Source organism: Cricetulus griseus, chromosome 2 (genome assembly GCF_003668045.3).
Source record: "Cricetulus griseus strain 17A/GY chromosome 2, alternate assembly CriGri-PICRH-1.0, whole genome shotgun sequence".
Lineage (NCBI taxonomy): Eukaryota > Metazoa > Chordata > Mammalia > Rodentia > Cricetidae > Cricetulus > Cricetulus griseus.
The window spans coordinates 409,537,405-409,565,174 of NC_048595.1; the positions used below are offsets into that span (position 1 = coordinate 409,537,405).

Genomic DNA, 27,770 nt, shown 5'->3' on the forward strand with positions numbered 1-27,770 from the left:
GAGTTCTACATCCAGATCCATAGCCAGCAGGAGGAGAGAGCCACTGGGACTGCCTTGGGCTTCTGAAACTTAACACCCACCCTCAGTGACATACTTCCTCCAAAACCGCCACATCTCCTAATAGTGCCACTCCCTTGTGGGCCTAGGGGGCCATTTTCATTCAAACTAACATAGTTTCTAAGTATTATAAAAGTTGCCAGGAGCGTTCAATAACTCATTTTCAGTCCAATTTACATATTCTATAGATGCAAAATTGTGTCTACAACACCACCAATAAAAAGGAAAAACACTTGCTGATTTGTATAAAAACATCTAGCTCCTAATTTATTCAACTGTGAACATGCATTCCCATTTCCCCTCTTCTTTTTGCTCAGCCTGCAATGTTTTCTGTTTCAACTGCTTCATGCCTTGTTTACAGTATGGAACTCTGTCAACCAGGAGTAATATGGCCATTGCTGTGCTGCCATCAGAGCAGCTGTAATTACCTGCACAAATCTTTCACAGGACTGGACCATGGACATTTCCCTGTAAAGGATGAGGACACATAAGGCCCAGGCACACTCCAAGTACTGATTACTGATCAGCACCCAAGGAAGGCTCTACTTTATGGTGGCATAGCCATCTCCCCATAGTCCTACAAGTAACCTTGTATACATGTACCTGGAGGGAACCCCAACCAAACTCATTGCTTCACCAAATTAGACTTGGATAGAATTGTTTCTTTGGTCTGTTGTTGATGCTGTATCTGTGGGACTAGACATCTGTTCACCTCTACCCAGGAAAACTTAGTGTTACATCTGGTCACCTTAAAGCCAAGATGGTTATTGTAGTACAGACAGCAATGCCTGCCTAGTGACAGAAAAATGGAACCATTCTCTTTTGGTATCACCTTTAGATATTCATTTATTGTTTTTTTTAATTGGGTGTGTGTTACGATAAATCTTTCCGCCAAAAGCTGCCCGAGCCCTACTGCCATGTGGGCAGTCTCCACCAGCCGCATAAGTTTTGCCGAGTTAGGGCCCAAATTAATGCACAAAGACTTCTAATATGTACAAATGCTGCTTGGCCAATGACTAGGATTCTCATCTGTTAGCTCAGTCTTAATTATCATAAATCTATATATTTTATAAGACCTATCTTATTGGACACCTTCCATTGACGTCCTCCCTTGCCGGTGGATAGCATCGGAAAAGGGGGGCCACTTCCTGCTTGTTCTTCCTTAAATATGAGTCTTCCTGCTATGTCACTTCCTGTCTGGATCACCACTTCTTACTACATTTCCCAGAATCCAGCCTAACTTGCTGCCTCATTGGCCAAACAGTACTTTATTTATCATCCAGTAAGACAAATACATACACAGAAGCACTTCCCCCATCAAGTGTGTGTTTGTGCATTCATGTTCCATGGTACATGTATGGAGGACAATTTGCTTGTGTGGGTTGTCTCCTCCCATTGAGTTCCAGGATCAAGTTCAGGCCAGGCTTGGCAACAAGCCCTTTACCCACTGAGCCACCTTGCCAGCCCCTCATTTATTCATTTTTACTTTTTTATGTGTACCACTTGCATGAAGGAGTCCAAAGAGGCCAGAGAGTATCAGATTCCCTGGAACTGGACTTTCAGGCGGCTTTGAGCCACCTGATATGTGTGCTGGGAATCAAACCCACATCCTCTGGAAGATCAGTAAGTGATCTTAACTGCTGTGCCATCACCCAACCCTTGCTACCTCCATTTAGAGTAAGAAAATCCTTCTCAGAGGCTGGAGACATGGCTTAGTGGTAAGAGTACGTGTTGCATTTACAGAGGACCCACAACCATCCATAACTCCATTTCCAGGGGATCCATCACCTCTTGTGACTTCTGTGATCACCATGCAAACATGGACTGCACATATATAAATGTGTAGGTAAAATGTTCATACACATTAAATAAAAATAAATGTAGTTTTTTTAAAAAAAGAAATGAAAGAAAGAGGTAGGTGGTACACACCTTTAATCCTAGCACTTGGGTGGCAGATAAGTGTAAGATCTGTAAGTTCCAGGTCACCTTGGTCTACATATAGGCCAGCCAAGGCTGCACAGGGATAGATTCTCAGAAAAAAAGAAAGAAAAGATCCTTCTCCAAAGTGTTCAGATCAAATATCCTTTAATATTTTTCAAAGCTATATTGGAGTCATAAATCTCCCCCTAAATAATCATTGGCTTAGGTTGTTGGAGATTTATTTATCCCTTAGCTGTAGAGGTGATGTTCCTGGTTGTGGGTTTGAATGAGAATGGCCCTCAGAGGCTAATATATTTTAATACTTGGTCCACAGTAGATGGAATTGTTTGGGAAGCATTGGAAGGCCTTGTTGGAGGTGGTATGTCACTGGGAGAGGACTTTGAAGTTCAAAATCCCATGACATTCCCAGTTAGCTTTCTCTGTCTTGTGGTTGTGTCTCAAGATGTGAGCTCTCGGGCTGAGCATCCTGGCCCATGACTTTAATACCTGGAGCCAGAGGCAGACAGATCTCTGAGTTCCAGACCAGTCTGGTCTACAGAGTGAATACTGGGACAACCAGGGCTACATAGAGAAACCCTGTTCCAAAAAAACCAAAAACCAAACAAACCTCTCATCTGTTGTCTAGTAAGATGCCTGCCACCATCCTTATTAACCTTTGTCCACCTATGCAGATCTGTCTTCAAGACCTAGGAGTTGAAGACCTTAAGGAAGGGGGCAGACTATACAGTCTAATGCTTCAGATAACCTTACCTCAGTTTCAGTGTACCTTTACCCATGAATGAAACAAAGAAAGCAATGAGCCAAGGAAGGTTGTTTGAGTTCAGAAAAACATGTAAATAAATAGCAATAAGCGCATACTAAACATTAACAGATATTTAATTTTTAACAGCCCTTTCCAGAACTTTCTCAGGACAGATGAATTTAAACACAAGTGTCTGGCACATTCCTATAGATTTTATCTGTGAAAGCATGAAATCAAGGCAGAGGCCATAGCCGGCAGTGTTGGCACACAACTTATTCACAGCACTCAGGAGTCAAAGGCAGGTGTATCTCTGTGAGTTTAAAGCCAGCTTGGTCTAGAGAGGGAGTTCCAGGACCGTTTCCAAAGCTACAAAGAAACCCTGTCTTGAAAAAAATAATTAAAAAACAAAGAATCTGCTTGTAAAGAGAATGCAAAAGGAATGATAGTGATAGGCGACCAATAGGATCTCTGCTTTAATACTTAAGCATTCCACCTGGTAGTATAGTATTCTCTACACATTGTTCTTTCTATTCATTTTAAGTCTTGTGTGCTTTTAGCATTCAGGTGCCTTAAATAGGAAGGTCACTGTACACATCCAAACACATTCCCAAATGAATTCATAGTCATCTTAGTTTGTATTATTATACCCAACATCACTTATGGTGTTTCTAGCACATATTTAGAATGTGTTAAGTGACATGCAACTGTACTTGGATTTAAATATCTCCCCAAAGAACAAGTCAGATGTGGTATATGGCTGAAATCCAGGCTTGTATGCAATTCTCAGACTAAGGTTCAGGCAGAGCTAGAGTTCAAGGTTAGCTTGTACTACACAGCTATACCCTGTCTCTGAACTTTATATTGAATACTTGCAGAATCATTTATGACACTTTGGAGTTATATATAATTTTCTAAACGTTTCTTTTTTCCTTTTGTTGAAAATAGATTCTTGCGCTGGAGAGATGGCTCAGTGGTTAAAAGCACTGACTGCTCTTCCAGAGGTCAGAGTTCAGTTCCCAGCAACCACATGATGGTTCACAACCATCTATAATGAGATCTAGTGCCCTCTTCTGGCGTACAGGCATACATGCAGGGAGAACACAGTACGCATAATAAATAAATAAATCTTTAAAAAAAAAAGAAAGAAAATATATCCTTTTCTCATACAATACATCCAGATTATAGTTCCCTCTCCCTCCACTCTTCCCAGTTCTATACCAACCTCTCTCTCTGGATCCACTCCCTTTCTGTCTCTTATTAGAAAAAAAAAAACCAAAAAACAAAAACAAAAACAGGTAGTGCTGGTGCATGTCCTTCAAGCTGATCTCTGTAAGTTTGAGGCCAGCCTGATCTACAGAGTAAGTTCCAGGGCAGCCAGGACTACACAGAGAAACCCTATCTTGAAAAATAAAACAAACAAACAAAAAAAGTAAAAGAAAAGGGAAGCCGGGCAGTGGTGGCACATGCCTTTAGTCCCAGCACTCAGGAGGCAGAGACAGGAGGATCTCTGTGAGTTTGAGACCAGCCTGGTCTACAAGAGCCAGTTCTAGGACAGCCTCCAAAGCCACAGAGAAATGCTGTCTTGAAAAACAAAAACAGAAAGAAAGAAAGAAAGAAAGAAAGAAAGAATGAAAGGGGAAGAACAGACTTCCAAATGCTACTCCAAATCCAGTAGATTCTGTGTGACAAGTTCCACAGACTGAGGCGATAACTTCAAAAGAAGGAGGTCTCCTGGAAACGGTTGTGGAAGTCTCAGCTGGAGAAAAATATTGGGATGTGATTCTTGTGGCAATTTCTGTTTGTTCTTCCATTCTTTTTTTCCCCACATTAACTAAATGTTCCTAAAAGCCTATGCTGACATTTTAAACAAAAGAAATAGATAAGAAACCATCCCCTGAGATGGGGTCACTAGCCATGACCTTATCTCAGGAAAAACCAGTGCTTTCCAAATCATTCACGTCATTCACATAAGTACAAATAGTAAAAACTTTCCCAACAATAAATTTGATATGGCTGTACATGTGTCATTGAAAGTGGGCTTAAGTGTTTGGTAAAAAAAAGCTTTTAATAAGAAAGAGTTAAAATAGTTAAAATAGCTCAATACTTCAAAAACTCACAAGAACTAGGTAATAGATGTTAAACAATAACTGACCGTAAAAATATATTAATTTGATTAAAGAAATATGTGGTTAGTTTTGGATGATCCCATGTTAGTCAAGGACAGTCCTATGTTTTGACTAATCAAGGACAAATTTTATGTTTTGATTAACTCTGGATGACTCTATGTTTTGTATTTCTGTGTCACTGTGCCAAGTAACAATAATGTCATATGCTTGGGTTTGTTTAACAAAAACATCCCCTGAGAAAATATCTCTATAAAAAACATTGTTTGAGAACTGCAAAATACACCCAGATTCAAACTGCCTCGGTCTTTGTTTCTGTTTGTCACTGCCGAATCCTTACTCACCTATTCTTTAAGGACCCTCATCCCAGGGATCCCTATACCTGGCTGGGGTGGTCCGTGGCACCAAGAGACAACAATCAAACAAGACAAAATAAAAAAAAAAACAATGAGATGAATCAAAACTATCACATCTCAGTTGGCATGGCAACCAACAAGAGGAAGAGTCTGAAGAGCAGGCACAAGAATCAGAGGCCCACTTGTTCTCCCTGTCAGCATTCCCACAAAAATACTGAGCTAATGTATATACACAAGGACCTGGTGCAGACCCATGTAGGCCCCGTGCTTGCTGTTTTGTGTGAGCTCTCATGCATTTATTCAGAGGGCCTTGTTCTCCTGGTGTCTTCCATCTCCTGTGGCTCTTACAATCTTTCCATTCCCTCTTCCTTGAGTTTTTCCGGAGCTCTGAGGGCAGGAGGGATTTGATGGGGAGTTCCATTTAGACTCATAATGATGGGAAAGACACAGAGAGTCTGGGTTCTGTATGTTATTGTGTTGTCTTTAAAAGGAATAACAGCTGCTAAGAAACATTGCATTATGGAAAGTGCTGGATTAAACCAACCTATATATTTAAAAATGTCTTGACTTAAAAAATGGAAGTCAAAAGATATGTTATTTTGCAGAGAGGCTATGCTTTTATTTCCACAGGAGATGAAAGGCTGTGGATTTGTTCCAGGTTGATATGGATCAGGTTTGATCAGGGAAGATCCCCTGAAAACGCTGACTATAAACATAAAGAAATAAACCTAGAAAAACTACAAAACAATTAATGTATATTTTACCTGATCAAATATAAAACAAAAAATCACCTTTAGCTGATTTGTGTACAATGCACAGTCTATACTTGTATTAATGCAGTTATGTATGTTACCTTTAAAAGTTTATTTTCGGAACCAGGGGACCAGACACCAATAAAAAAATGAATAGCTCCGGTCAACACTTAACAATTATCCTGGTTTTCTCAAGGTTCCTCCAAAGATGCCAGTACCCCTAGACAACAGGAAGCAGTCTAGAGAAAACAATGCCCACATTCCCAAAAGGTGGGTTATGGAAGTATCATTTAAGGGGGGTTGGTTACAAGCTGTTAGTGGTCATAGAAAAAAAAAAGCTAAACAAAGGAGTTAAATCCAAACATCTCTTTCTAAAGCAAAAAAGAGGGATATGATAAAGGAATGATAGGAAAAAGGGTAGATTATTAAATCTACTTTAATCCAAAAATCTATTAATCTCGAAATATTTTAGATTCGTATGAATTTTGGTTTATTGATACAAATTTAAAGTTAATTTTGTTATAGTGTATGTAGGCTTCTACTCTTGTTTGGGCTTTTGTGTTTATGCAGCTCACTTAAAAATATAATGTCTAATTAAAAATACAGATTAATATAATAGTCAAACATGTTAGGTATGTTTTCAAGTTCATACACAGATATATTTAGATAGATGGTCTTCAAACACTTCAAAGACATACAGAATTCGGCTTTTAATATGTTTAATACTCTGAGGCTTTTCATGACAGTGAGACATGTCTGCTCCTGACAGCACCTTTCTACTTCATAAAAGAATGATGGGCATCAAAGAACCTCCATATTGAGTTTGCTTCCTTTATGGCAAAAGCTAGCCATTTGGGCAAAGAGATTGCCCTCACCTCAATTGCTGACAGTACACTGTCCAAACTGGACAAGCAGGGTACAAAGAAAAGTGATTGCTGAACTTTGCCAAGACAGGGCAAGACAGTCTTTCAAAATTTCCCACTTCACAGAAAAGTCTGTCAGATATTCTAGGCCTATAGGGCAAAGTTGGATGCCCCAATGCTACAGAAGAACTTTGGGTGACTCTCCAGGCAGTGAGCTGTTCCTGTCATCTCTTAATTTTTTTAAAAAGATTTTATTTATTATGTACACAACGCTCTGCCTGCATGTATGCCTGCAGGCCGGAAGAGGGCACCAGATCTCATTATAGATGGTTGTGAGCCACCATGTGGTTGCTGGGAATTGAACTCAGGACCTCTGGCCGAGCAGTCAGTGCTTTTAACCTCTGAGCCATCTCTCTTGCCCCCATGTCATATCTAATTTTTGGAAACTTCTTGCACTGCACTTCCTGTTTACTCAGGCAATATTTAGCCCTTCTCGGTCTTTATGAAGTTGAAGACTCGATAGTTACTATTAACAGTTCTCCGTAACCATGGTAGAAAGTAAATTAGGTATGAAACTCTGGACACTTTAGGAGAGGACAGCTCATTGAGTATTTCTCTCTTTTGCCAAATGCAAATGGACTGCACATTGTAACTGTAATTCTTATTTGATAACTGTTTTTGTTGTATATAATTTTACTATATTAAAGTTAAAACCTTCCTTTTTAATTAGACAAAATGGGGAAAATGTGGACTATTCCTTTACACTGAGTGAATAAGTGTTACTATGATTGGGTTAATAAAGAAGCTGACTTGCCAGTAGCTGGACAGGTAGAGGTTAGGCGGGACTTGCAGAAAAATGGGACCATGAAGGAGGAGAGGAGGAGTCTCTCAGAATCAGGAGGGGACTCGGAGAGAAGGAGATGAACTTGTCATGCTGAGAAAAGGTATTGAGCCACATGGCAGAGGGTAAGAAATATGGGTTAATTTAAAATGTAAGAGTTAGCTAGTAACAAGCCTGAACTATTGGCCGGTCATTTATAATTAATAATAAACCTCGGTTTGGTTATTTGGGAACGGCTGATGGAACACAGAGAAACTCCAACTACAGATTGCCTTCATTGATTCCAAGAAGTTTCCACTGCACTAGGTTTTCACACCACCCCTCAAAGGCCCTTGTCTTAGAGTTTTATTGCTGTGAAGAGATACCATGACCATGGTAACTCTTATAAAGGAGATATTTAATTGGGACAGGCTTATAGTTTCAGAGGCAGAGTAAATTATCCATTATCACCATGATGGGGAACATGACAGTGTGCCGGCAGACATGGTGCTTGAGAAGGAGCTGAGAGTTCTACTTTTTTTATTGGCTAAAATAAATTTTTATTTAATGTAGAAGAGATTTACACCCAGTTCATAAGTTCTTTACAAAACAATTGCCAATGTAAGTCCAGTTTTGTAAGTTTCTGTTTAGATTTGGAAATTTTGCTGTGAGGTAAGAGTCTACAATATGTTTCTTTTAGAAAGCACCAGGAAACTAATTTTAGGCAAAATAATGTTTAAAATTAAGTCTTCGTGAAAGCAAGTTTCTCAGACACTCTCATTCTGTATCCCAGTGATGAGAAAACAAACATTAAACACAGAACCAGTTAAGCTGAATGACTGAGGAAATAAGGACTCTGTAAACGTCTGGTAATTCACCTGAGATTTTCTGCTGCCTTTAGAAGCAGTGCCTTTACAGGTGCCATTATCAACAGGCACACTGAGGGAGCCCCATGACACCTGTCCCAGTGGCACTGAAATATGCAAATAAACCATCACAAAGACACACCTTGTATTTAAGAGATGTTAAGAACCATATCTAATAGGAGACAGTCTCTCCACTATCTGAGAATAGCATTGCTTTAGTAGGATCTCTATTTTCTTTTTTTAACATTTAGAATAGGACAGATCATGTAAATGGTCAATAGTTCTGGTGCTGAGCACACCCTGGGGTTTAATGGACTGGCTTTGATTGAAAAGCAAAGCTGTTCTTCAAGGACACCCACTCAACCCATGCAGCCTGGAGGGCAGAATCCCTGCCAAATGACCAACCTACCTCAAAGATGGGAATTCAGTGTTTTCAGTTTTTTCCCCTGAGTTTTGAGTGCCTTTTTACATAGTCTCTAGTGTAGCAAATACATTCTATTGTTTCAAGTTGTTCACACAATGCTAGGGTTCTGGTGTGGAAAATAGAAGCTAGCTCTTAACAGCATGACATAGTGGTGGCTACATGTTTCTTGAGAATCTTTGGTATGATGCAGACTGGCAAAAGCCTCCTTACTGTGTTCCCTTCCTCATATACCTTCAACTTTCTTTCCTTCCTTCCTTCCTTCCTTCCTTCCTTCCTTCCTTCCTTCCTTCTTTCTCTCTCTCTCTCTTTCTTTCTCTCCCTCTCTTCTCTCTCTCTCTCTCTCTCTCTCTCTCTCTCTCTCTCTCTCTCTCTTTATCTCTCTCTCTCTCTTTCTTTCTTTTGGCTTTTCCAGACAGGGTTTCTCTGTGTAGCTTTGTAGACCAGGCTGGCCTCAAACTCACAGAGATCCCCCTGCCTCTGCCTCCCAAGTGCTGGGACTAGCAGTGTGAGCCGCCACCACCACCTGGCTCTTCAAGTTATTTTCAAAGGAAAAACCACAGGATCATTCTGAAGAACAAGCAGACCACCCTGCATTGCTGCATCACCTATTGCACGTCAGATTTCCCATAGAGCTGGTGTCGTTCCAATGAACTCAAGTAATAAAGACATATCAAGTTCAGGTGGAATACGGAACACTGACTCTGGGACTTTATTAGTTTTCCTTGCTTGAAGGGACTGTCTGTGGAACAGCAGGTTGGGGTACTTCTAGATTTATAAAAATCATGCATTTGCTTTTTTTCCCTCTTTCCTCTATATTGAACACTAATTTGTATACTATGTCTTGAATTGTCAGTCCAACCTTATAAAGAGGCTGTGTCTGGTGGACAACTATGCTGCAGTTTGGGCATCTGTTGCTATAGAAAATGTCTTACAATGTACCTTTTACAAAAGGTATGAAGACATTCTGTGATGGCAGTTGCATCTATTAAGTAGCCTTTGCAAATGGAACACATGGGGTCAGTTCAACAAGGTTAAGCAGACGCTCCTCCTCATCCTCCTCATCCTGCCACCCCAACTCCAGCCACAGGGAGAAGTGGCTCATCTCTTCCTCCTCCTCTTCCTCCTCTATCTCCTCATCCTCTTCCAACTCCGCATCGTCAGTCCTCGAAGGGGCCTCTTAGGCCGCCTAGGCTGCATGAGAGTTCTGCATCTTGATTTGCAGGCAGCAGCAGGAGACTGTGTCACTGGGCATGGCTTGAACATATATGAAACCTCAAAGCCTGCCTCCACAGTGACACACTTCCTCCAACAGAGCCACACCTACTCCAGCAAGGCCACCTACCTCCTAATAGTGCCACTCCCTGTGGGCCTATGGGAACTATTTTTTTTCAAACCATCACAGTCCCCAATTACAGTCATTTCTCCCTGCACTCTCTCCCCCACCCCATCTCCCCACCGACTTGATCCTCCCCCACTCCCATCCTCACCTGTCCCCAGTCTGCCCATCAAATCTATTCTATTCCCTCCTCCCACAGAGATCCTCGTGTGTTCCCTAGACGCCCCCCCCCCACCTCTTTACTTGATCTCTCTATGTCTATGGGTTGTAGCTTGGATATCAATCAGCTAACTCCTAATATCCACTTAAAAGTGAATACATACTATGTTTATATTTCTGGGTTTGTGCTACCTCACTCAGGGTGAATTTTTTCTAGTTCCATCCATATGCTTGCAAATTTCATGGTGTTATTTTTTTAAAACATAGAATGATACTCCATTGTGTAAATGTACCACATTATCTTTATCAATTCTTTGGTTGAGGACATCTAGGTTGTTTCCAGGTTCTGGCTATTAAAAATAATGCTGCTATGAACATAGTTGAACAGATGTCCTCGTGGTATCATTGTTCATCCTTTGGGTATATGCCTAAGAGTGGAACTGCTGGATCTTGAGGTATTCTAAACATTTCTAAATTTCCATTAATGATTAAGTATTGCTGAACACAATGTGCATTACAAATGAAGAAACATTTAAAGTCTCATTCATTAACAGGCATGAGAATCAGGATTTTTTAAAGTAAGATTTTATTATGCTATTTTATTGTTTATTATGTGTGTGTGTTCTGAATAGTTTTTATGCCAATTTCACACAAGCTAGTGTCATCTAAGAGGAGGAAATCTCAGTTGAGAAAATGCTTCTATAAGACATGATGTAGGCATACCTATAGGGCATTTTCTTACTTAGTGACTGATGTGGGAACGCTGAACCCATTGTGGTTGCTGCTATCCTTGGGTTGGTGGTCCTGTGTTCTATAAGAAAGCAGACTGAGCAAGCCACTAAGCAGCACCCTTCCATGGCCTCTGCATCAGTTCCTGCCTTCAGGTTCCTGTCTTGCTTGAGTTTAAGCCTTGGCTTCCCCCGAGTAGATTATAATTTAGGATATGTGAGCCAAATAAACCCTTTCCTGACTATAGATCAGGTTGGCCTCTAACTCAAAGAGATCAGCCTGCCTCTACCACCCAAGTGTTGGGATTAAAGGCGTGCAACATCACTGCCTGGCCGTTTTGTTTTGACCTATCTTGTTTTTGGTCATTGTGTTTCATCACAGTAATACTAACTGTAAGATAGTGTGTATGCGGGGGTGTCTGGGTGTATGTGTATGGGCATGTTTGTACAGGTCAGAAGAGGACACTGGATCCTCTGGAGCTGGAATTACTGGCACTTTTGAGCCACCCTGTGGGTGCTGGGACCTTAAGCTGAATCTTCTGTAAGAGCATTAAGCATTTTTAACTACTGGGGTATCACTCCAGCTTGATGAATGATTAAGATAATTTTTACTTTATCTCCCCCTCTCTCTTCTCTCCTTTCCTCCTCTTCTCTGTCTGTCTTCTCTCTTCATTGCTGAGGATCGACCCCAAGGCTTTTTGCTCTCCCAGACAGCACTGTACCACTGAGCTGTACCTTCATCCTTGACTTCATTCTTTTTATTATTTTCTCCTTTCTTCCCTCAACTTATTTTACTATAAGCTTTTTCAGTTTGGAGATCATATCTGTAGACTGACAGGAAGGAAAATGTGAAGGTTATGAAGTAGAAAATATTTCAGCCAACTCTAAAGAGCAAGGTTCTTTCTGTGAGAAAGGTCAGAGTTGACATCACCATGCAAATTATTGGACTTTTCAAAGGGAATGAACTGAATGTATTGTCTTGAGACATCTCATGTAGCTCAGAGTGGCCTTGCACTCCTGATTCTCTTGCTCCTTCCTTCCAAATACCACGTGCTCAAGAATTTAACATCTACTATATATCTTTCTTTCTTTTTTCTCTTTCTGTCTCTAGATGGACTGAAACAATTTAGCAAACCTGGAATTAAGAGAACATTTAGATGCTGGGCTGTGGTGGTTCATGCCTTTAATCCCAGCACTTGAGAGGCAGAGGCAGGTGGCAGAACTCTGTGAGTTTGAGACCAGCCTGATCTACAGAGTGAGTTCCAGAAAAGCCAGGGTTATATAGAAAGACCTGTCTCAACACACACACACACACACACACACACACACACACACACACACACACACAGAGAGAGAGAGAGAGAGAGAGAGAGAGAGAGAGAGAGAGAGAGAGAGAGAGAACATTAAAATGATCTTCAACTGTAAGTAATTGCTATCTATATTCAGGGATAGTACCACACAATGCTAAAATTTAAATTCAATACTCAGAGTGATATGGAATTGCCTAAAGATGGAAGGCATGCATAGCCCTCTGCTGTCTTACAGACCCCTCCTCTATCTCTAGTAGACAGATGATGTTTAAGTTTTATTTGTCCGAAGTTCTCAGTGCATTAGTGTAAGCACTAGTGATAAGAATTGGTGATTCCTAGCCTTAAAATGCTTTCTTGAGGGACCTGGGTTTGTTCTTAGCATCCATATCAGGCAGCTGACAACCACCTATAACTGTAACTCCAGAGGCTCTGACACCCTCTCTGGCTCAATGACACCTGTATGTACACACACGGCACACACAGACATGCTTTTCTGTTGCTGTGACCAACACCAACTTTGAAGAGGAAAGGACTTATTTCATATTACCCTTGTAGGTAACAACTCATCCCTGAGGAAAGGCAGGGCAGGAACTCAGCGTGAAGGAAAGAACTGAAGCAGAGCCCATGGAAGAACAGTGCTTTCTGGTCTCTTCCCATGGTTTGCTCAGCTTGTAAAATTTCTCATACAGTGCTGGACACCTGCCCATGGGTGGTACAACCCACAGTGGGCTGGGCCCTCCCACATCAGTCATTAATAAAGTCATGCCCATAGGACAATCTGATGGAGGCAATTCAATTGTTTTGTTTTGTTTTTTTTAAAAGTGTAGTCCTGGTTGTCTTTGAACTCTCTTTGTAGACCAGGTTTACCTTGAACTCAGAGATCTGCTGCATCTGGTGGGATTAAAGGTGTGGACCACTATGCCCTCCAGTTCCTGTGTTTAAACACTACATCTTCAGCTTGAGATGCTATTGGGAGGTTGTGTAACTCTAACTATGGCCTAGCTGTGAGAAGTGGGTCATTTTGGGTGGGCCTTGATTGTGATACCAACTTCTGGCTTCAGCTTCAGTCCCCTGCTTCTGAACTGTCCTGATGTAAGGATCTGCCTACCTCATGCTCTTGTTATAAAGGAAGCCTTTCCAGTGCCCACAACTTCCTCAGCATGATTAAATGTATCCCCTGTAAGCCAAAACCTTCTTTGAAAAACAAAACAAAACAGACTCTGGTAAAAGTGCTGTGGTTTCTTTTTTATTTTGGAGAGAAGACAGAAGATCTGCTTTATAGTCCTGCCTGGCCTCAAACTCTATGTAGCCTATGCTGGTTTGAATTCTAGATAATTCTTTTCACTTTCCTTTCTCATTTATTTAGTTTTATGTGTGTAAGTTGTTTTTTTTCCCCCTGCATTGTCCAAGGAGTTCAGAAAAAGATGTCAGATCACCTGGACCCCTGAGTTGAATTATAGACGTCTAAGCCTGACTGTGTGTGGTGGCACAGCACTCAAGGAAGAGGCAGGCTGATCTGAGTTCAACAACAGCAAGGGCTACATCATAGTGAGACCCTGTCTCCAAAAAAAAAAAAAAAAAAAAAAAAGCAAAATAACAACAAAATATAAACAAAATCCCCACAACGCAAAAAACAAAAGAACTGGGAATTTTGTTAATATATAAAAATTCTTAACACCCGTCAAAGGCTATTCATTTCTTCCTGCTCCCGACTCCCAAAATGGGAGCTAATTTTAACTCTTTCTAATGTACAATAGCAAATGTGCACTTTCTATCTCAGGATGGGTTTTTTTTTTTTTTTAAATTTAGAATCTGGGTCTTTTATCCACGGAAACCAACTTGTCATTGAAAGAGTCCTTGGCTTTTAGGAGAGAGGCCCACAGATAAACGTTTATCAGTGTCTCCTGTCTTCCCCCCTTAACTGCTCCAGCCAATCTGATTGCAGATTGGGTTAATTCCGTGGAGGTTCTGTGAAAATCTTCCAGACTTGTCTGGTATGTTCTGTCCCTTAACTTCCGGGGTGGATTTGCAGAATTATGCTCCGGTAGGTATTTGCTCTCACGTAGCTTTACTGAGATGGTCACTATTGTGCAAACTGCCCTTCCAGTATAGACAGTCGAAGGACAAACACCCACGTGTGACGCGGGCGGACCTTGAAAGCGGCTCTCGACCCCAGCTTCCGGTCGCACCCTCCTTTTCAGCCTTGGCGGCCGTTGCCACTTGTGCTCCTTCCCTCCTCCCGGGCCGCCCGCTCCGCACGCTTCCCGTCGTGCCCCGCGCGAGCGGCGGCTGTTCCGCGGGCTGCCGCCCCTCCCGCAGCACGGAGCACCGCCGCGCCCCGCCCCGTCCCGCCCCGCCCGCCCCGCCGGCCGCGCCCCGCCCCCCGCGCAAGCTGCCGGCCCCCACATCCGGGTACCGACGCCGGCCGCCCAGACTGGCACTATGGTCATGGCGGAGGGGACGGCAGTGCTGAGGCGGAACAGGCCAGGCACGAAGGCGCAGGTACCGTCCCCACGGCTCTCCTGTCAAGGAGCTCGCGGGACCGAGCCGAGGCGCTCCTGCTGGCGGCAGTCCGCCCAGGAGAGGCCGGGCCCGGGCGAGCGGGTGGGGGCCGGGGCCGCGGCGGCGGTGCCTGCGCTTCCGGAGCGCGCCCCGAGGCTGCCGAGCCGGCGGCGGCCGCCCTGGAGGCCTGCAAGGCGCAGGCCCTGGCGCGGCTGCCGAGGCCCGAGGCTGAAGCCTGTCACGGCGGTGGCCGCTGCGCTGCCTGCTGTGAGTGGCAGCTGACGGCGGCCGGGCGAGAGAGAGAGGTGGGCCCGCTGGGGACCGGGGGCCGCCGCGCGTCGGGACCGCCGGCGTCGAGGGCTGTAAGCACTGCCCACCTCCACTCTGCGCCGGCTTGGCCTGTGACGTGCCTGCCGGTCAGCTCCGTCCAGTTTGTCTAGCCGGATGCAGGTGGCGATAATTTGCTTTATCCTCCGGTTGTTTGTCTTTGCCACCACCACTCCCTTCTGCCTCCCCGCAGCTGTTGACTGGTCCAGCAAGTTTTTACCACCAGGTTGCGACTTGTTACTTGTCATCCCTTGCGAATTTCCTTGCTAATAACGTGTGGACAACAGTCGGAGTGATCCGATTATAATATACCGAAAAAAAAAAAAAAAGAAAAAGCCCACCTCTAGTATTTCTTCTAGTAGGGCACTATTGGGGAGTAAATTGGGGCTGCTTACGATTTGCGAACCTGGGATGCTTCCCGGTGTAAAAATGAATTGACATTCAAACTTGATAGGATTAATCAGCCGGCGGAAATGGCCTGTCATGAGTAGATGTTCCAAAATCAGAAGAGATACGTTTAAAATGTAATTTTAGCAGCCAGTATGCTTGTTGCTGCCCAGTGTTCTGTCTCTTACCGTGTACTGAGTAAACTTTTTCTGTTGAAAAGTGTAATTTCTAAGAGAAGTGAAAATCAAGTTAAATATGCCACTGAGTTTTAGAGATTGTCCCCCCACCCTTTTTTGCTTCTTTGTTTGTTTTTCGAGACAGGGTTTCCTTGTGTAACCCTGGCTGTCCTGGAAGTAGCTCTGTAGACTAGGCTGGCCTCCAACTCCGAGATCTGCCTGCCTCAGCCTTCCGCCACCACGTCCTGTTTAGAGAATTGCTATTTGTTGTTAATTTGGTGACAGGTCTCAAAATCAGGCTACCCTGGAATTTACTGTATAGTTGACAGTAACATTGGACTCTTAGGCCCTTTTGTTTACACCGATCCAGGGCTGGAATTAAAGTACATACCACCTCGTAGGGTTTATGAAATGTTGGGGAATGGTGAACCCAGGGCCGACTAGACAAGTTCTCTACCAACTGAGCTACATCCCTAGAGAATTGCTTTGAAAGTCATATGGAGTCATGAGTTGTCAGGTTCTTCTACTGACAGTTTGCCTTCATTCTGTTAGAAATTTGTATACTATGTATATTTTTTACTATTTGACTTTTCTTTCTAAGGGTTCTTTTTTTTTCCAAATAGCTATTTATTATTGTACATAGGCAACATTTTTTTCTACTTAATTGATCACTTTTTTTTTTTAAAATCTTAGTGTTTGGGATTAAATCCAGGACTTTTCCTGTCATAAATTAAGCATTTGTCTCTTAGCTGTATCCTTAGATTGAAAATTTTAAAATTTGAAAAATTATTTAGAATAAATACAACATGTCCTTTTGCTATGAAATGAAAAACATTGCATTTCCCCACTTTATTGAAAGTTAAGGTTAAGTAGTGAGTTATAGAAAAAAATGAGGATTAAAAGAAAAACTGCTTTTAATCAACCTTCCCTGTTCATCACACAACTTCTGTTGGAAATAGATATGTTCAAAAATGATGTATATTGTGTTGAATAGAGTTAAGTGGCTGAGAATGACCTTGAACTTCTCATCCTGCCTCCATTTCCTATTGGAATCATAGGCATGTGCTATAGAACATTTTAGAAATTGGTTAGACTAGGATATAGACAATACATGACTGGTTTTTAGCATACATTGACTGAATTAAATGAGTACATTTATTAAGCAAGATTTTGATTTTCCCCTGTGTCTAACAAATGTGAAAACATTTAATTATGAGTTAACTTTTTCTTTTTGAAACAATTTTGCTTTATATCTTGGGCTGGCCTAAACTTTCTATGGAGTCTAGATTGGCCTTGATTTCTTGATTTTCCTGCCACAGCATCCCCACCATTATATATTTATGTATATCTATAAAAAAGCACCATGCATGCTTGCTCATCCATCCGAGTCCGTCCGTCCATCCATCCTAGATCTAGGTTCTCATGCATTGCAGGCTGGCTGGCCTGAAATTCACTGTATAGCCAAGGGTGACCTTGAATTCCTTGTCTTCCTTCCTCTATTTGGAACACCATTGGCTTTGTTTTGAGGCAGGGCCTTATATAGAAGCCTGGGGGTCGGGTGTTGGTGTCGCACGCCTTTAATCCCAGCACTTGGGAGGCAGAGGCAGGTGGATCTGTTAGTTTGAGGCCAGCCTGGTCTCCAGAGCAGTGCCAGGACAGGCTTCAAAGCTACACAGAGAAACCCTGTCTCCAACTCCCCCCACCAAAAAAAAAAGCCTGGTTGTCTTGGTAACCACTATGTAGTTCCAGTAAGCCTTGAACTCTTGATAATCCTACCTCAGCTTTCAAAATGAAGGGATTACAGACTATCATACACCACTCCTAGTTTGCTAATATTTTTATTTTTCACTAATAATTTTAATCTTTAAAAGTTTTTTTTTTTTGTGTGTGCATGTGTGGGTTTCTTCTTTGTAGGTGTTCTTGGAGGCCAGAGGAAGCTATCGTCTCCCTCTTTGCCTTACTGCTTTTGACATGGTCTCTAATGAACCCAAAGCTTATGGATTCATCAGCAAGGCTGACTGGCTAGCTCCCTAGAACTGCCTGCCTCTGCCCTTGCTGGAATTACAGGCATTTGTGGCTAGCTGGCTTGCCTGTTAGCCCATGCCCTGCCTACTAGCCCATGCCCTCGATGCTCTCTTTCTCTCTGTTTTTCTCTGTTGCTCTGTCTTCTTTTGACAGGGTCACTGTGTAGACCAGGCTGGCCTTGAATTCAGAGTTCTACCTACCTTTGCCTCCTGAGTATTTGGATTAAAGATGTAAACCACCAAACCTTGTGTTTTGTGTTTTTGAGACAGGGTCTTTCTATGTAGTCTTAGGTTACCCAGAACTTGCTATGCAGTTCAGACTGGCCTTGAATTCACAGAGATCTATCTCCCTGCCTCTGCCTCCCTCCTGTACCATCATGCCTGCCCCCCCCCCTTAACGTGGGTGCTGGGGATTCCAACTCAGGTCCTCTTTAATCTTTAATTTTTAACTATTTTTTGTTTATGTGTATATGAGTTTTTGTGTACCACACGAATACAGGTGCCCATGGAAGCCAGAAGAGGATGTTTGATCCCTAGAAACTGTTGTTATAGGCAGTTTCGAGCCACCTGAAGGGGTGCCAGGAACTGAAACCAGGCCCTCTTTAAGAGCAGTAAGTGCTCTTAACTGCTGAGTCTCTTCAGCCCCTAGAATCCATAAAATTTTTAAAATGATTTGCTTGTTTGTTTTTTTTGTTTTTCGAGACAGGGTTTCTCTGTATTGTTTTGGAGGTTGTCCTGGAACTTTCTCTATAGTAAAAATGATTTTTTTTTTTTAGTTTTTCGAGACAGGGTCTCTCTGTGTAGCTGTGAAGCCTATCCTGGCACTCGCTCTGGAGACCAGGCTGGCCTCCAACTCACAGAGATCCACCTGCCTCTGCCTCCCGAGTGCTGGGATTAAAGGCGTGTGCCACCTACACAGTAAAAATGATTTTTTTAAAAGATTTTATTTATTATGTATACAACATTCTGCTTCCATGTATATCTGCACACAAGAAGAGGGCAACAGATGGTTGTGAGCCACCATGTGGTTGCTGGGAGTTGCTGGGAGTTGAACTCAGGACCTCTGGAAGAACAGTCGGTGCTCTTAACCTCTGAGCCGTCTCTCCAGCCCAGTAAAAATGATTTTTATTTGCTTTATATTATGTAAACAGCCAGACTGGTGGCACACACTTTTAATCCCAGAACTTAGGAGGCAGAAGCAGGAGGATCTCTGTGAGTTGAGGCAGCCTGGTCTATAGAGTGAGTTCCAGGACCAGGCTCCAAAGCTACAGAGAAACCCTGTCTCGGAAAAACTAACTAATCATAATTTGCTTCAAGTTATTTTAAGATTTAAGTGTGTGTGTGTGTGTGTGTGTGTGTGTGTGTGTTATCGACGAGTTTCATTAGGGCTGTTTTCTGGTTGTGGGTACCTTAATAGTTGTTATACTACTGAAGATAATGATGTCTCTTCACCCCTAACTATAGATACTTGGGGCTTGGTCAAAGAATAGTGTGAGACTTCCCCAAGCAGACCCAGTATGCTTTGAGTTTAAGAGAGCAGTGGCCATGTCATGCCCTGAATAATGTCCCACAATAGTCCACTCCTTCCTCCAGTTCTTAGATCCTGGAACTCAGAGATCCACCTGCCTCTGCCTTCTGAGTGTTGGGATTAAAGATGTGTGCCACCACCACCTGGCCAGTTCTTAGATTCTTTTTGCTCCCTCTTCATGGATGTATTCTCAGCATTGTTGGTGATATGAATAGATGTCCATTTATGACTCTGACTCACAGAGATCCACCTGTTTCTACCTCCCAAGTGCTGGGATTAAAGGTGTGTGCCACCAAGTGGTCTTTCCTTAATTTTTTAAAAATTAATTATTTTATGTATATGAGTGTTTTGCCTGTGCACTGCATGCCTATAATGTCCCGAGGAGGCCAATAGAGGACATCAGATACCCTGGAATTGGAATTACAGCCAGTTGTGAGCCATTATGTGGGTGCTGGGAGTCTGACCTGTGTCCTCTGAAACAGCAGCCAGTACTCTTAACCACTAAACCATTTCTCCATCCTCCTTTCTTCCTTTTTGCGGGGAGGGCAGGAAGGGAGGGAATTGAAACAGAGTTTCATACTGTTGCCCTGACTGGCCTGGCATTCACTTTGTTGCCCAGGCTGGCCTTGAACTTAAAACTGTGATTCTCCTGTTTTCGCCTCCTTAGTTCTGGGATTACAGACAAGAGCTACCCAGCCACTTTTTTAGTTTCTTACTTCAATCACATGGTGTTATACCCTGCATTCTTAGAGTTTTTCCTCCAACTGCAGCTCACTTTTGTTGGTTAGAAAAGGTTTATAGGTCATTGTCTTAATTACCCCCCCCCCATTTTAGCCTAGAGACATTTGTTGATTATCAGCTCTATGTCAGGAATTGTGTTGCTTATTACATAGGAGCCATGTCTGGGCACAGGGCTGTAATTCCAGCTATGTAGGAGTCTGAGGTAGAAAGATTGCAAGTTCAAGGTCAGTCTGTAACATTTAATGAAAATGAAAAGTATAAAAAAAGGCCAGAAATACAGCTCAGTGGCAGAGTGTTTACCTAGCATATGTTCATTTTCTAGTACTGAAAAAGGAAAAAGGGAGGTATGTGAGATATATAAGTAAACTTTGCTGCTGAAAAATCAAATAGGGTATTTGAGACCAGTGCAAGGTGATGGCATAACCTGTAATCCGAGGCAGATCTCTGAATTCCAGGAACGATAGGACCACGCACGCACGCGCGCGGGCGGGCGCGCGCGGCGGCGCGCGCACACACACACACACACACACACACACACACACCACACACCCACCCACCCACCCACCCACCCACCCACCACCCACCCCACCCTGTATTGAAAAACAAAACAACAACAAAAAAGAAAACATTTGGATGACTTCTTCCGTGTTGGTGATTAAACCTGGGGCTTTGTACATGCCTGCTGTTCCATTTCATTCAGCTGTGAATAAAAACATTTAAAATTTTTAATTAGTTCTATGTGTTTGGGCCGCTGCTTGTACCATGGACATGCAGTGCTCACAGAGGCCAGAGGAGGGCACTGGGGTCCCCAGGACTAGACAGTTGTGCGCTTCTCATGTGGGTGCTGAGAATAGAACCCAGGACCTCTGGAAGATGAGCCATTGCCTTTTAACTATTGAGCCATCTCTCCACCCCCTGGATAAATTCTTTTGGATGGGAGTCAATTTCTATTTAGAAATTTAAAATCTTGTTTGTAATTGGAATAATAATTTATACTGTTTAAAATAATATCATGGAGTTATAAATTGCTTACTAATAATGCTAGCTCTTCAAAAATTTGACTTAGTTTTTTTTATGTTTGGAGATTTTTTGAGACAGGGTTTCTCTGTATTGCTTTGGAGGTTGTCCTGGAACTCTCTCTGTAGACCAGGCTGGCCTTGAACTCACAGAGATCCTCCTGCCTCTGCCTCCAGAGTGCTGGGATTAAAGGTGTGAGCCACCAATGCCCCGCATTTGGAGATATTTTTCCAGTTCAGCTTTTAGGGGTATTATCTCACAATTGTAAACAAAAAGTGATGAACTTTTCTTTCCAGTTAAATAATCCATGAAAGATTAATGAGAAATGTATTTAAGGGATTTGCTGGTGCAAATATATATATATATATATATATATATATATATATATATATTGTGTAGTTCAGTTAAATACAGTACAGTTTTGGTGTCCATTTAAGAATACTGGCTAAGATTATTTTATTTTGCTGGTAATCACATTGTAAAGTTTTTTCTTCTACTTTGGTGTGAGCTTCGGTTCTTTATTAAGAATTGATGTTTATAGTAGTAGTACCATTACTGTATCCTCCTTGTAACTTTGTATGTGCTTTAACCATGAGTTTACTTTTATAGGATTTCTATAATTGGCCTGATGAATCATTTGATGAAATGGACAGTACACTTGCTGTTCAGCAGGTAATAAAGTTTTCTTTTATAACCCTCATAACAAATGTTTTATATCTTTAATATGGTTGAACATTCCCAATTTGTGTGTGTGTGGCGCAAAGCAGATCCCACTGGGTTAATGGAATGCTCATTTATTTTAGTTTGTCAAGAAATTTGAATGTTTAATAAATTAAAATTAACATTAATTGAGTGACAAATTAGAATAACTAAAAAGAAATAAAATGCTAATTTGGTGACCAAACCTTTGATAACAGGCTTTTGAGACATATTTTTTTAATGATTTTAGTTCATAACTCACACCCTCCAGTAAGTGTGAAAACTGAGATGCTTTCCTTTAGCTCATGACTGCTATCACATAGCTCACTATAGCATTGATTCCCAAGGAGGGGCTTCCATCAATACCTTTTGTGATAGCATACTAGGAGATGCTTAGGCAGTGTGTTGAGAGTCACTTAGTATACTGTGTTAGGTTTAATCCTTCTCCCTCCCCACCCCAGTGGAAAAAATGGTGGTTCTTTCATATTGAATGGAATTAGGAGTTTGGTGGAAAAATAATATTCATGGCTAATTGTTAAAGATCTAATTAAGGGATTAATTGTGTTGTGGTTGCCTGTCAGTACTCTAACATGGAGTAGGAAAGGGTTCATGAGCATCCTACCCCTAGTTTAAGTGTTATTGATAATTGATGGCTTCTGGGGAAGAAAAGTTAGTTTTCCTTAAGGATATGGTTCCTAGTAGTTCAGCAATGATCCAGTGAATGGTCCCATACCCAGAAGTATATGGACACACAAATTGTAAAAAGAGGCCATGAAGTTGAGGGTATAAGGAGTAGGGCGTGCCTGGGAACCTTTTAGGGGAAGAGTTGGGGTGGATAAAATGAAAACATACTGTATGAAGTTCTCAACTAATAAAATGAATAAAAGGATTGCAGAAATTGGAATATACAGGGGCAAGAGGTGTGGCTCAGTGGTAGAGCACTTGGATAGTATGCCTGAGGAGCTAGGTTTGACTCCCCAGCACTGCAGTAAAAAGAAAGAAGGTGATATTCAAAAAGAAAAGTATGTCTGTAAAGTCACAAAACCAACAACAAAAACCAAAACAACAACAAAACCCACCCACCCCCTGACTGTGGGCAAAGAGACACATTGGTGGTGGTGGTGTTCTGTATCAGTCAGGGGCAGAGCAGATAGTAGCCCTTTGTTTATCCTAGCTTGATGCCTGGCTTGGTGGCCAAAGCTGTTTCATGCCTAGGGCACATTAAAAACAAAACAAAACAAAAAAAACCAACAAAACCCAAAGAAATTGGCATGAAATAGGCATGATTAGGTGTGGGTTAAGTAACATTTTTATTGTACTATTTTTTAGGGGTTAGGGGAGGTCACTGTGCTGGGGATGAAACCCAGAACCTCACACATGTTAAGGAAGCACTCCACCACTGAGCTATTCCCAGACTTACAGCTAACCTCCTTATATTTGAAGTAAATTTCCTATAGTCAACATAGAACTGGGTCATATTTTTTCATTTTATTCATCTCTATTTCTATATTATGTTCTGTTAAGATTAATATAATTATTTGCAGATATGTATAGACTTAGGTTAGCTTTTATTACTTGTTTTCAGTTTGTTCTCTTTTTTTAAAAAAATTGCAGTTTATTTGTGTGTATGTATTTTTGTGTGCCTGAGGGTGTATGATCACACTAGGTGCATGGTGTAAAGCCTGCAGAGGTCAAAAGAGGACATTGGATCTCCTGGAAATGGGGTTACAGGCACTTGTCAGCCACCATGTGGATACTGGGAACTGAACCCATTCCCTTGCAAGAGTAGCAAGTGCTCTTAGCCACTGAACCTACTCTCCAATGGGGCTGGAGTTGGAGACTAGAGGCCCCTTTTTGAGATAGGCTCTCACATTTGCCAGGGTGATCTCAAACTTGAAATACAGCCAAGGATGACCTGTCCTCCACTTTCCTAGTACTGGCATTAGAAGTATGCAACAATATATCTGGTTCATGTGGTCCTAGGTTTGTAACTTGGGCAGGACTTCATAAATGCATGTTGTGTTTATCTTTTTATTCTAGTTAATCCTTTCTTCCCTTCGAAGGGTTATTTGAACATTTTAGCATTATGTTTTAATTATAATTTTGACTGTGTCTCTGATTTTTTTGGTGATTGCAGAGAATACTAAAGTCATAGTCTACTTAAGTAGGAAAGTATTTTATTATTACAGTTGAAAGCCTCTTTACCCTTACATGGATTCCTTTCCCTCACTAGTTTTATTTATTCCTTGTTGCCTTATATAACTATAGACATACATTGAAACCCAATCAAGACAGTAATATTTTCTTTTGGAAGCACTGAAGATTGAATTTAAGACCTCATAGGTAGTAGGCAATTTCTCTACCATTGTACTATATATCTCCAGCCCACTTTTGTTTTGTTTTGTTTTTGGAGACAGAGTTTCTCTGTGTAGCTTTGGAGCCTATCCTAGCCCTTGCTCTGTAGACCAGACTGGCCTCAAACTCACAGAGATCCGCCTGCCTCCCCAGCCCACTTTTTAAAAACATTGTAATTTTACTGTGTGTGTTTATCTGTGTTTATGAAGATACATGTAGGCCAAGGTACATGTATGGAGGTCTCCATACATGGTACATGTATGGAGAATATTTGATTCTCCCCTTCTGCCTTGTTTTGGTTTCAGGGATTGAACTCGGGTATAGATTTGTGAAGTAAGCACCTTTACTTGATGAGCCATTTCATTGATACAATGTTTGTTTTATTTTGGCTTGAGACAGTTTCATTCTATAGCCTAGTCTGACCTTGACATGTGGCACTCTTATTTTGACTTCCCAAATGCTGGGATTAGGGACATGAGGCACCATACCCAACTTCAGTGTTACTTTTGTCCTATTGAGACACAGTCTCACTGTTTAGCCCTTGCTGGTCTATGTAGACCAGGCCACTCTGCCTTCAAAGTTTTGGATTAAAGGTTTTCACCACTCTGCCTTGTATTTCTGTTACTTCTAATGTTTCAAAAATTCCTTCTATTTTTATCTCTCTGAAGAACTTTTTAGCATTTTGCTTTAGCATAGTTTGCTGTCTAGGGTTTCTCTTAAGTTTTCTTTTGCTTGGTTGCTTGTTTTCCTTTTGGTGCGGGGAGTCCAGAACCTTGCAAACACCAGCAAATACTGTGGCCTCAGCCTTCCATTTTCTTTCATTTGAAAATATCTTTATCTTCATTTGTTCAGGGCATTTGGAGTTGTGGGTTGACAGTTCTCTTAGTACTCCTTTCATTTTTAAGCCCATTTATTGGGGGAGATATGTGGGTATACACACATGTGGCTGTCAGAGGACAGCTTGAAGAGGATTGTTTCTTTCCAACTTGTGGATCCTAGAAATCAAACTCAGGTTTGTCAGGTGGATGAGCCATTTTTCTGGTCCTCTTCTATAGTTTTTGATGAGAGAGAAGTGGCTAATTGAATTCTATACATCATGTGTCTTTTCGTTTAGTTTTTCTATTAGCCATCATCACTTCAATGAAATATTTTAGAGTCTAAAATGTAGACAACCTGTCTCAAGAAAACCTGTCTCAGGTCATGGTTCTGGAGGTCTTACTTCATTTTTTTTCTACAGACAAGGTTTCTCTGCAGCAGTCCTGACTGTCCTAAAGCTTGATCTGTAGACCAAACTGGCCTCAAACTGACAGAGATCCACCTGCCCCTGCCTCCTGTGTGCTGGGATCCCCATTGCTGGGATCAAAGGTGTGTACCACCACCACATGGGGGTTCTGGAGGTTTTAGTCTGAGATTAGATGGCTTTATTGCTTTGTGCCTCAGTGATAGTGTTAGATAACAACTGTGATCACTAAACCACTCAGTTTCTTGGGGACACTATTCCTATTCAAACCAGAAGAGAACTTATCCCCACTTCTAAGGGAGTGCTTTTTTCACTCCTGAGCTAGAACTGGAAATATTCTCTTGGATTAGTGATTCTCAACCTTCCTAATGTTGTGGCCCTTTAATATCGTTCCTCATGTTGTGCTAACCCCCAACCATAAAACTTTGTAACTGTAATTTTGCTACTGTTATGAATTGTAATGTAAATGTTTGTCTTTTCTGATGGTCACAAGTGACCCCTGTGAAAGGTTGGGAACTGTTGTCTTAGATTTTAGTATCATAATATTCACTTTGGGGTTTTTGGGAAGGGGAAACTGGAGAGAGCAGTCAGCAAGCTCACTGCAGTTCAGTGGTGCTCTGTTCCTTCTGCTGGTTCTGTTTCAGGGACCTCAGATAGCAGAGCCACGCACATTCTTTCCAGGTTATGCTTTCATTCAATGGGAGAGGGAGATTGGTACATGTTTATTCCATCTTCTCCCAAGTTGGAAACAATGAAATAATTTTGTATGGAGTTACATTATGTACTTGATGGCTTCAAATCACTTCTAAAAACTGCTTTAGAAAAAGTCTCACATAAAATATAGTTTTAGGTCATTATAGTTATACTTCAAGGGTTAAATATAACAGAAAGAAAGATGTTCTGCCTTTAAAAGAAACCAAAACTCCACTTGATTTCCTACTAAATTTGTCATTTGTATACCCTAAATTATTACCTAAATACTACCTAAATAACGTACTCATTCTTAACCTAAATTACTACCTAAAAAAAAAATACCAATTACTACCTGAATAAAATTACCTAAATACTTCCTAAATGACCTACTCATTCTTACCCCTTTTCCTGCTGCATCTTTTTTTTTTTTTAAAAAAATATGTATTGATGTTTTGCCTGCATGTATATATGTGAGAGTGGTGGCTCCCCTGAAACTGGAGTTACAGACAGTTGTGAGCTACCATGAGGGTGCTGGGGACTGAACCTGGGTCCTTTGAAAGAGTAACCAGTGCTCTTAACCTCTGAGCCATCTCCCCACCCCGACTACATCATTTAAAGAGCTCTTAATAGAGACTGGAAAGATGGCTCAGTAATTAAGACCACTTACTGCTCTTGTAGGGGAACCCAGGTTAAGTTCCCAGCACCTATGTGTCAGCTCACAATCACCTGTAATTAAGTTCTAGGGAATCGGACTTCTAGGGTATTCTGAATTTTAGGGTATTCTGGCTCCAAGAGCCCCTGCATGCATATGGTTCACACAAATTAGTCGCATACACATGAAAATAATCTTTAAAACCCTCCAAACTCTTGGGGCTGGAGAGATGGCTCAGTGGTTAAGAGCACTTTGCTGTTCTTCAAGAGGACCTGGGTTCAGTTTCCAGCACCCACATGTCACAGCAGTCTGAAAGTCCAGTTCCAGGGGTTTGGATACTGTCTTCTGACCTCAGGGTATTCAGCATCCCACCAGGTGGAAGCAGAAGGAAATTCTGTCTCAAAAAAAGACTAATAGGGCGGATGAGATGGCTCACTGGGTAAAGGCACTTGTTATCGAACCTGCCTGGTGATGGTGAAAGGAGAAACTGAGTCCCACAAATTGTCCTCTGACCTCCACATACCCATGGTACATTAGGGAATGGAAAAAAATTTAAAGATTCCCCAAAAACAGTTTTTTTACTCATTCATAAGAAGCAAAACCCATCTCTTTTATCCTGATGTTGTAGCAACCCAGTCACATCTTCAGGTCCTGTTTTTTTTTTTTTTTTCCTTTGTTTTTGAGACAAGGGTCTGACTGTAGCTCTGGCTGTCCTCACACTTGACACACAGCTGAGGAGGGTCTTGAGCTTCTGATCTTCCTGTCTCTACCTCCCAGGCACTAGGATCACAGGTGGGCACCATCGTGCCTGGCTGTGATGACTGTTTAGTTGTCTTGAAACTAAAAATAGTAGTGCTTTTATTGATTGCAGATAACTTTCTTATTAATTACACAGCATTAGTCTAATAAACTTTGTAGCTTACCAAGAATAATCTGAGTTTTGGTAGCATGT

General features: G+C 41.7%; 1 protein-coding gene, 1 non-coding gene and 1 pseudogene across 4 annotated transcripts in view; 2 read left to right on the forward strand and 1 right to left on the reverse strand.

The window, feature by feature from the left end:
- LOC100773141 (MOB-like protein phocein) overlaps positions 1–27,770 on the forward strand; it is a 49,006-nt gene that overhangs the window by 8,125 nt on the left and 13,111 nt on the right. The window contains exons 1-2 of one of the 3 annotated variants that reach the window (XM_027396902.2): positions 14,856–14,979; positions 21,789–21,851. In XM_027396902.2, coding sequence (XP_027252703.1) covers positions 14,920–14,979; positions 21,789–21,851 — 123 coding nt within the window. In that variant the 5' untranslated portion in view covers positions 14,856–14,919. Of the gene's footprint in view, positions 1–14,855; positions 14,980–21,788; positions 21,852–27,770 lie in introns of those variants that run through there. The other 2 variants (XM_027396904.2, XM_027396903.2) reach the window with 2 other exon arrangements.
- On the reverse strand, positions 9,476–14,885 carry LOC113833548 (annotated as a pseudogene).
- On the forward strand, positions 22,960–23,102 carry LOC113833635. Its single transcript, XR_003481744.1, has one exon. It is a non-coding gene; the product is annotated as a small nucleolar RNA SNORA48 (small nucleolar RNA).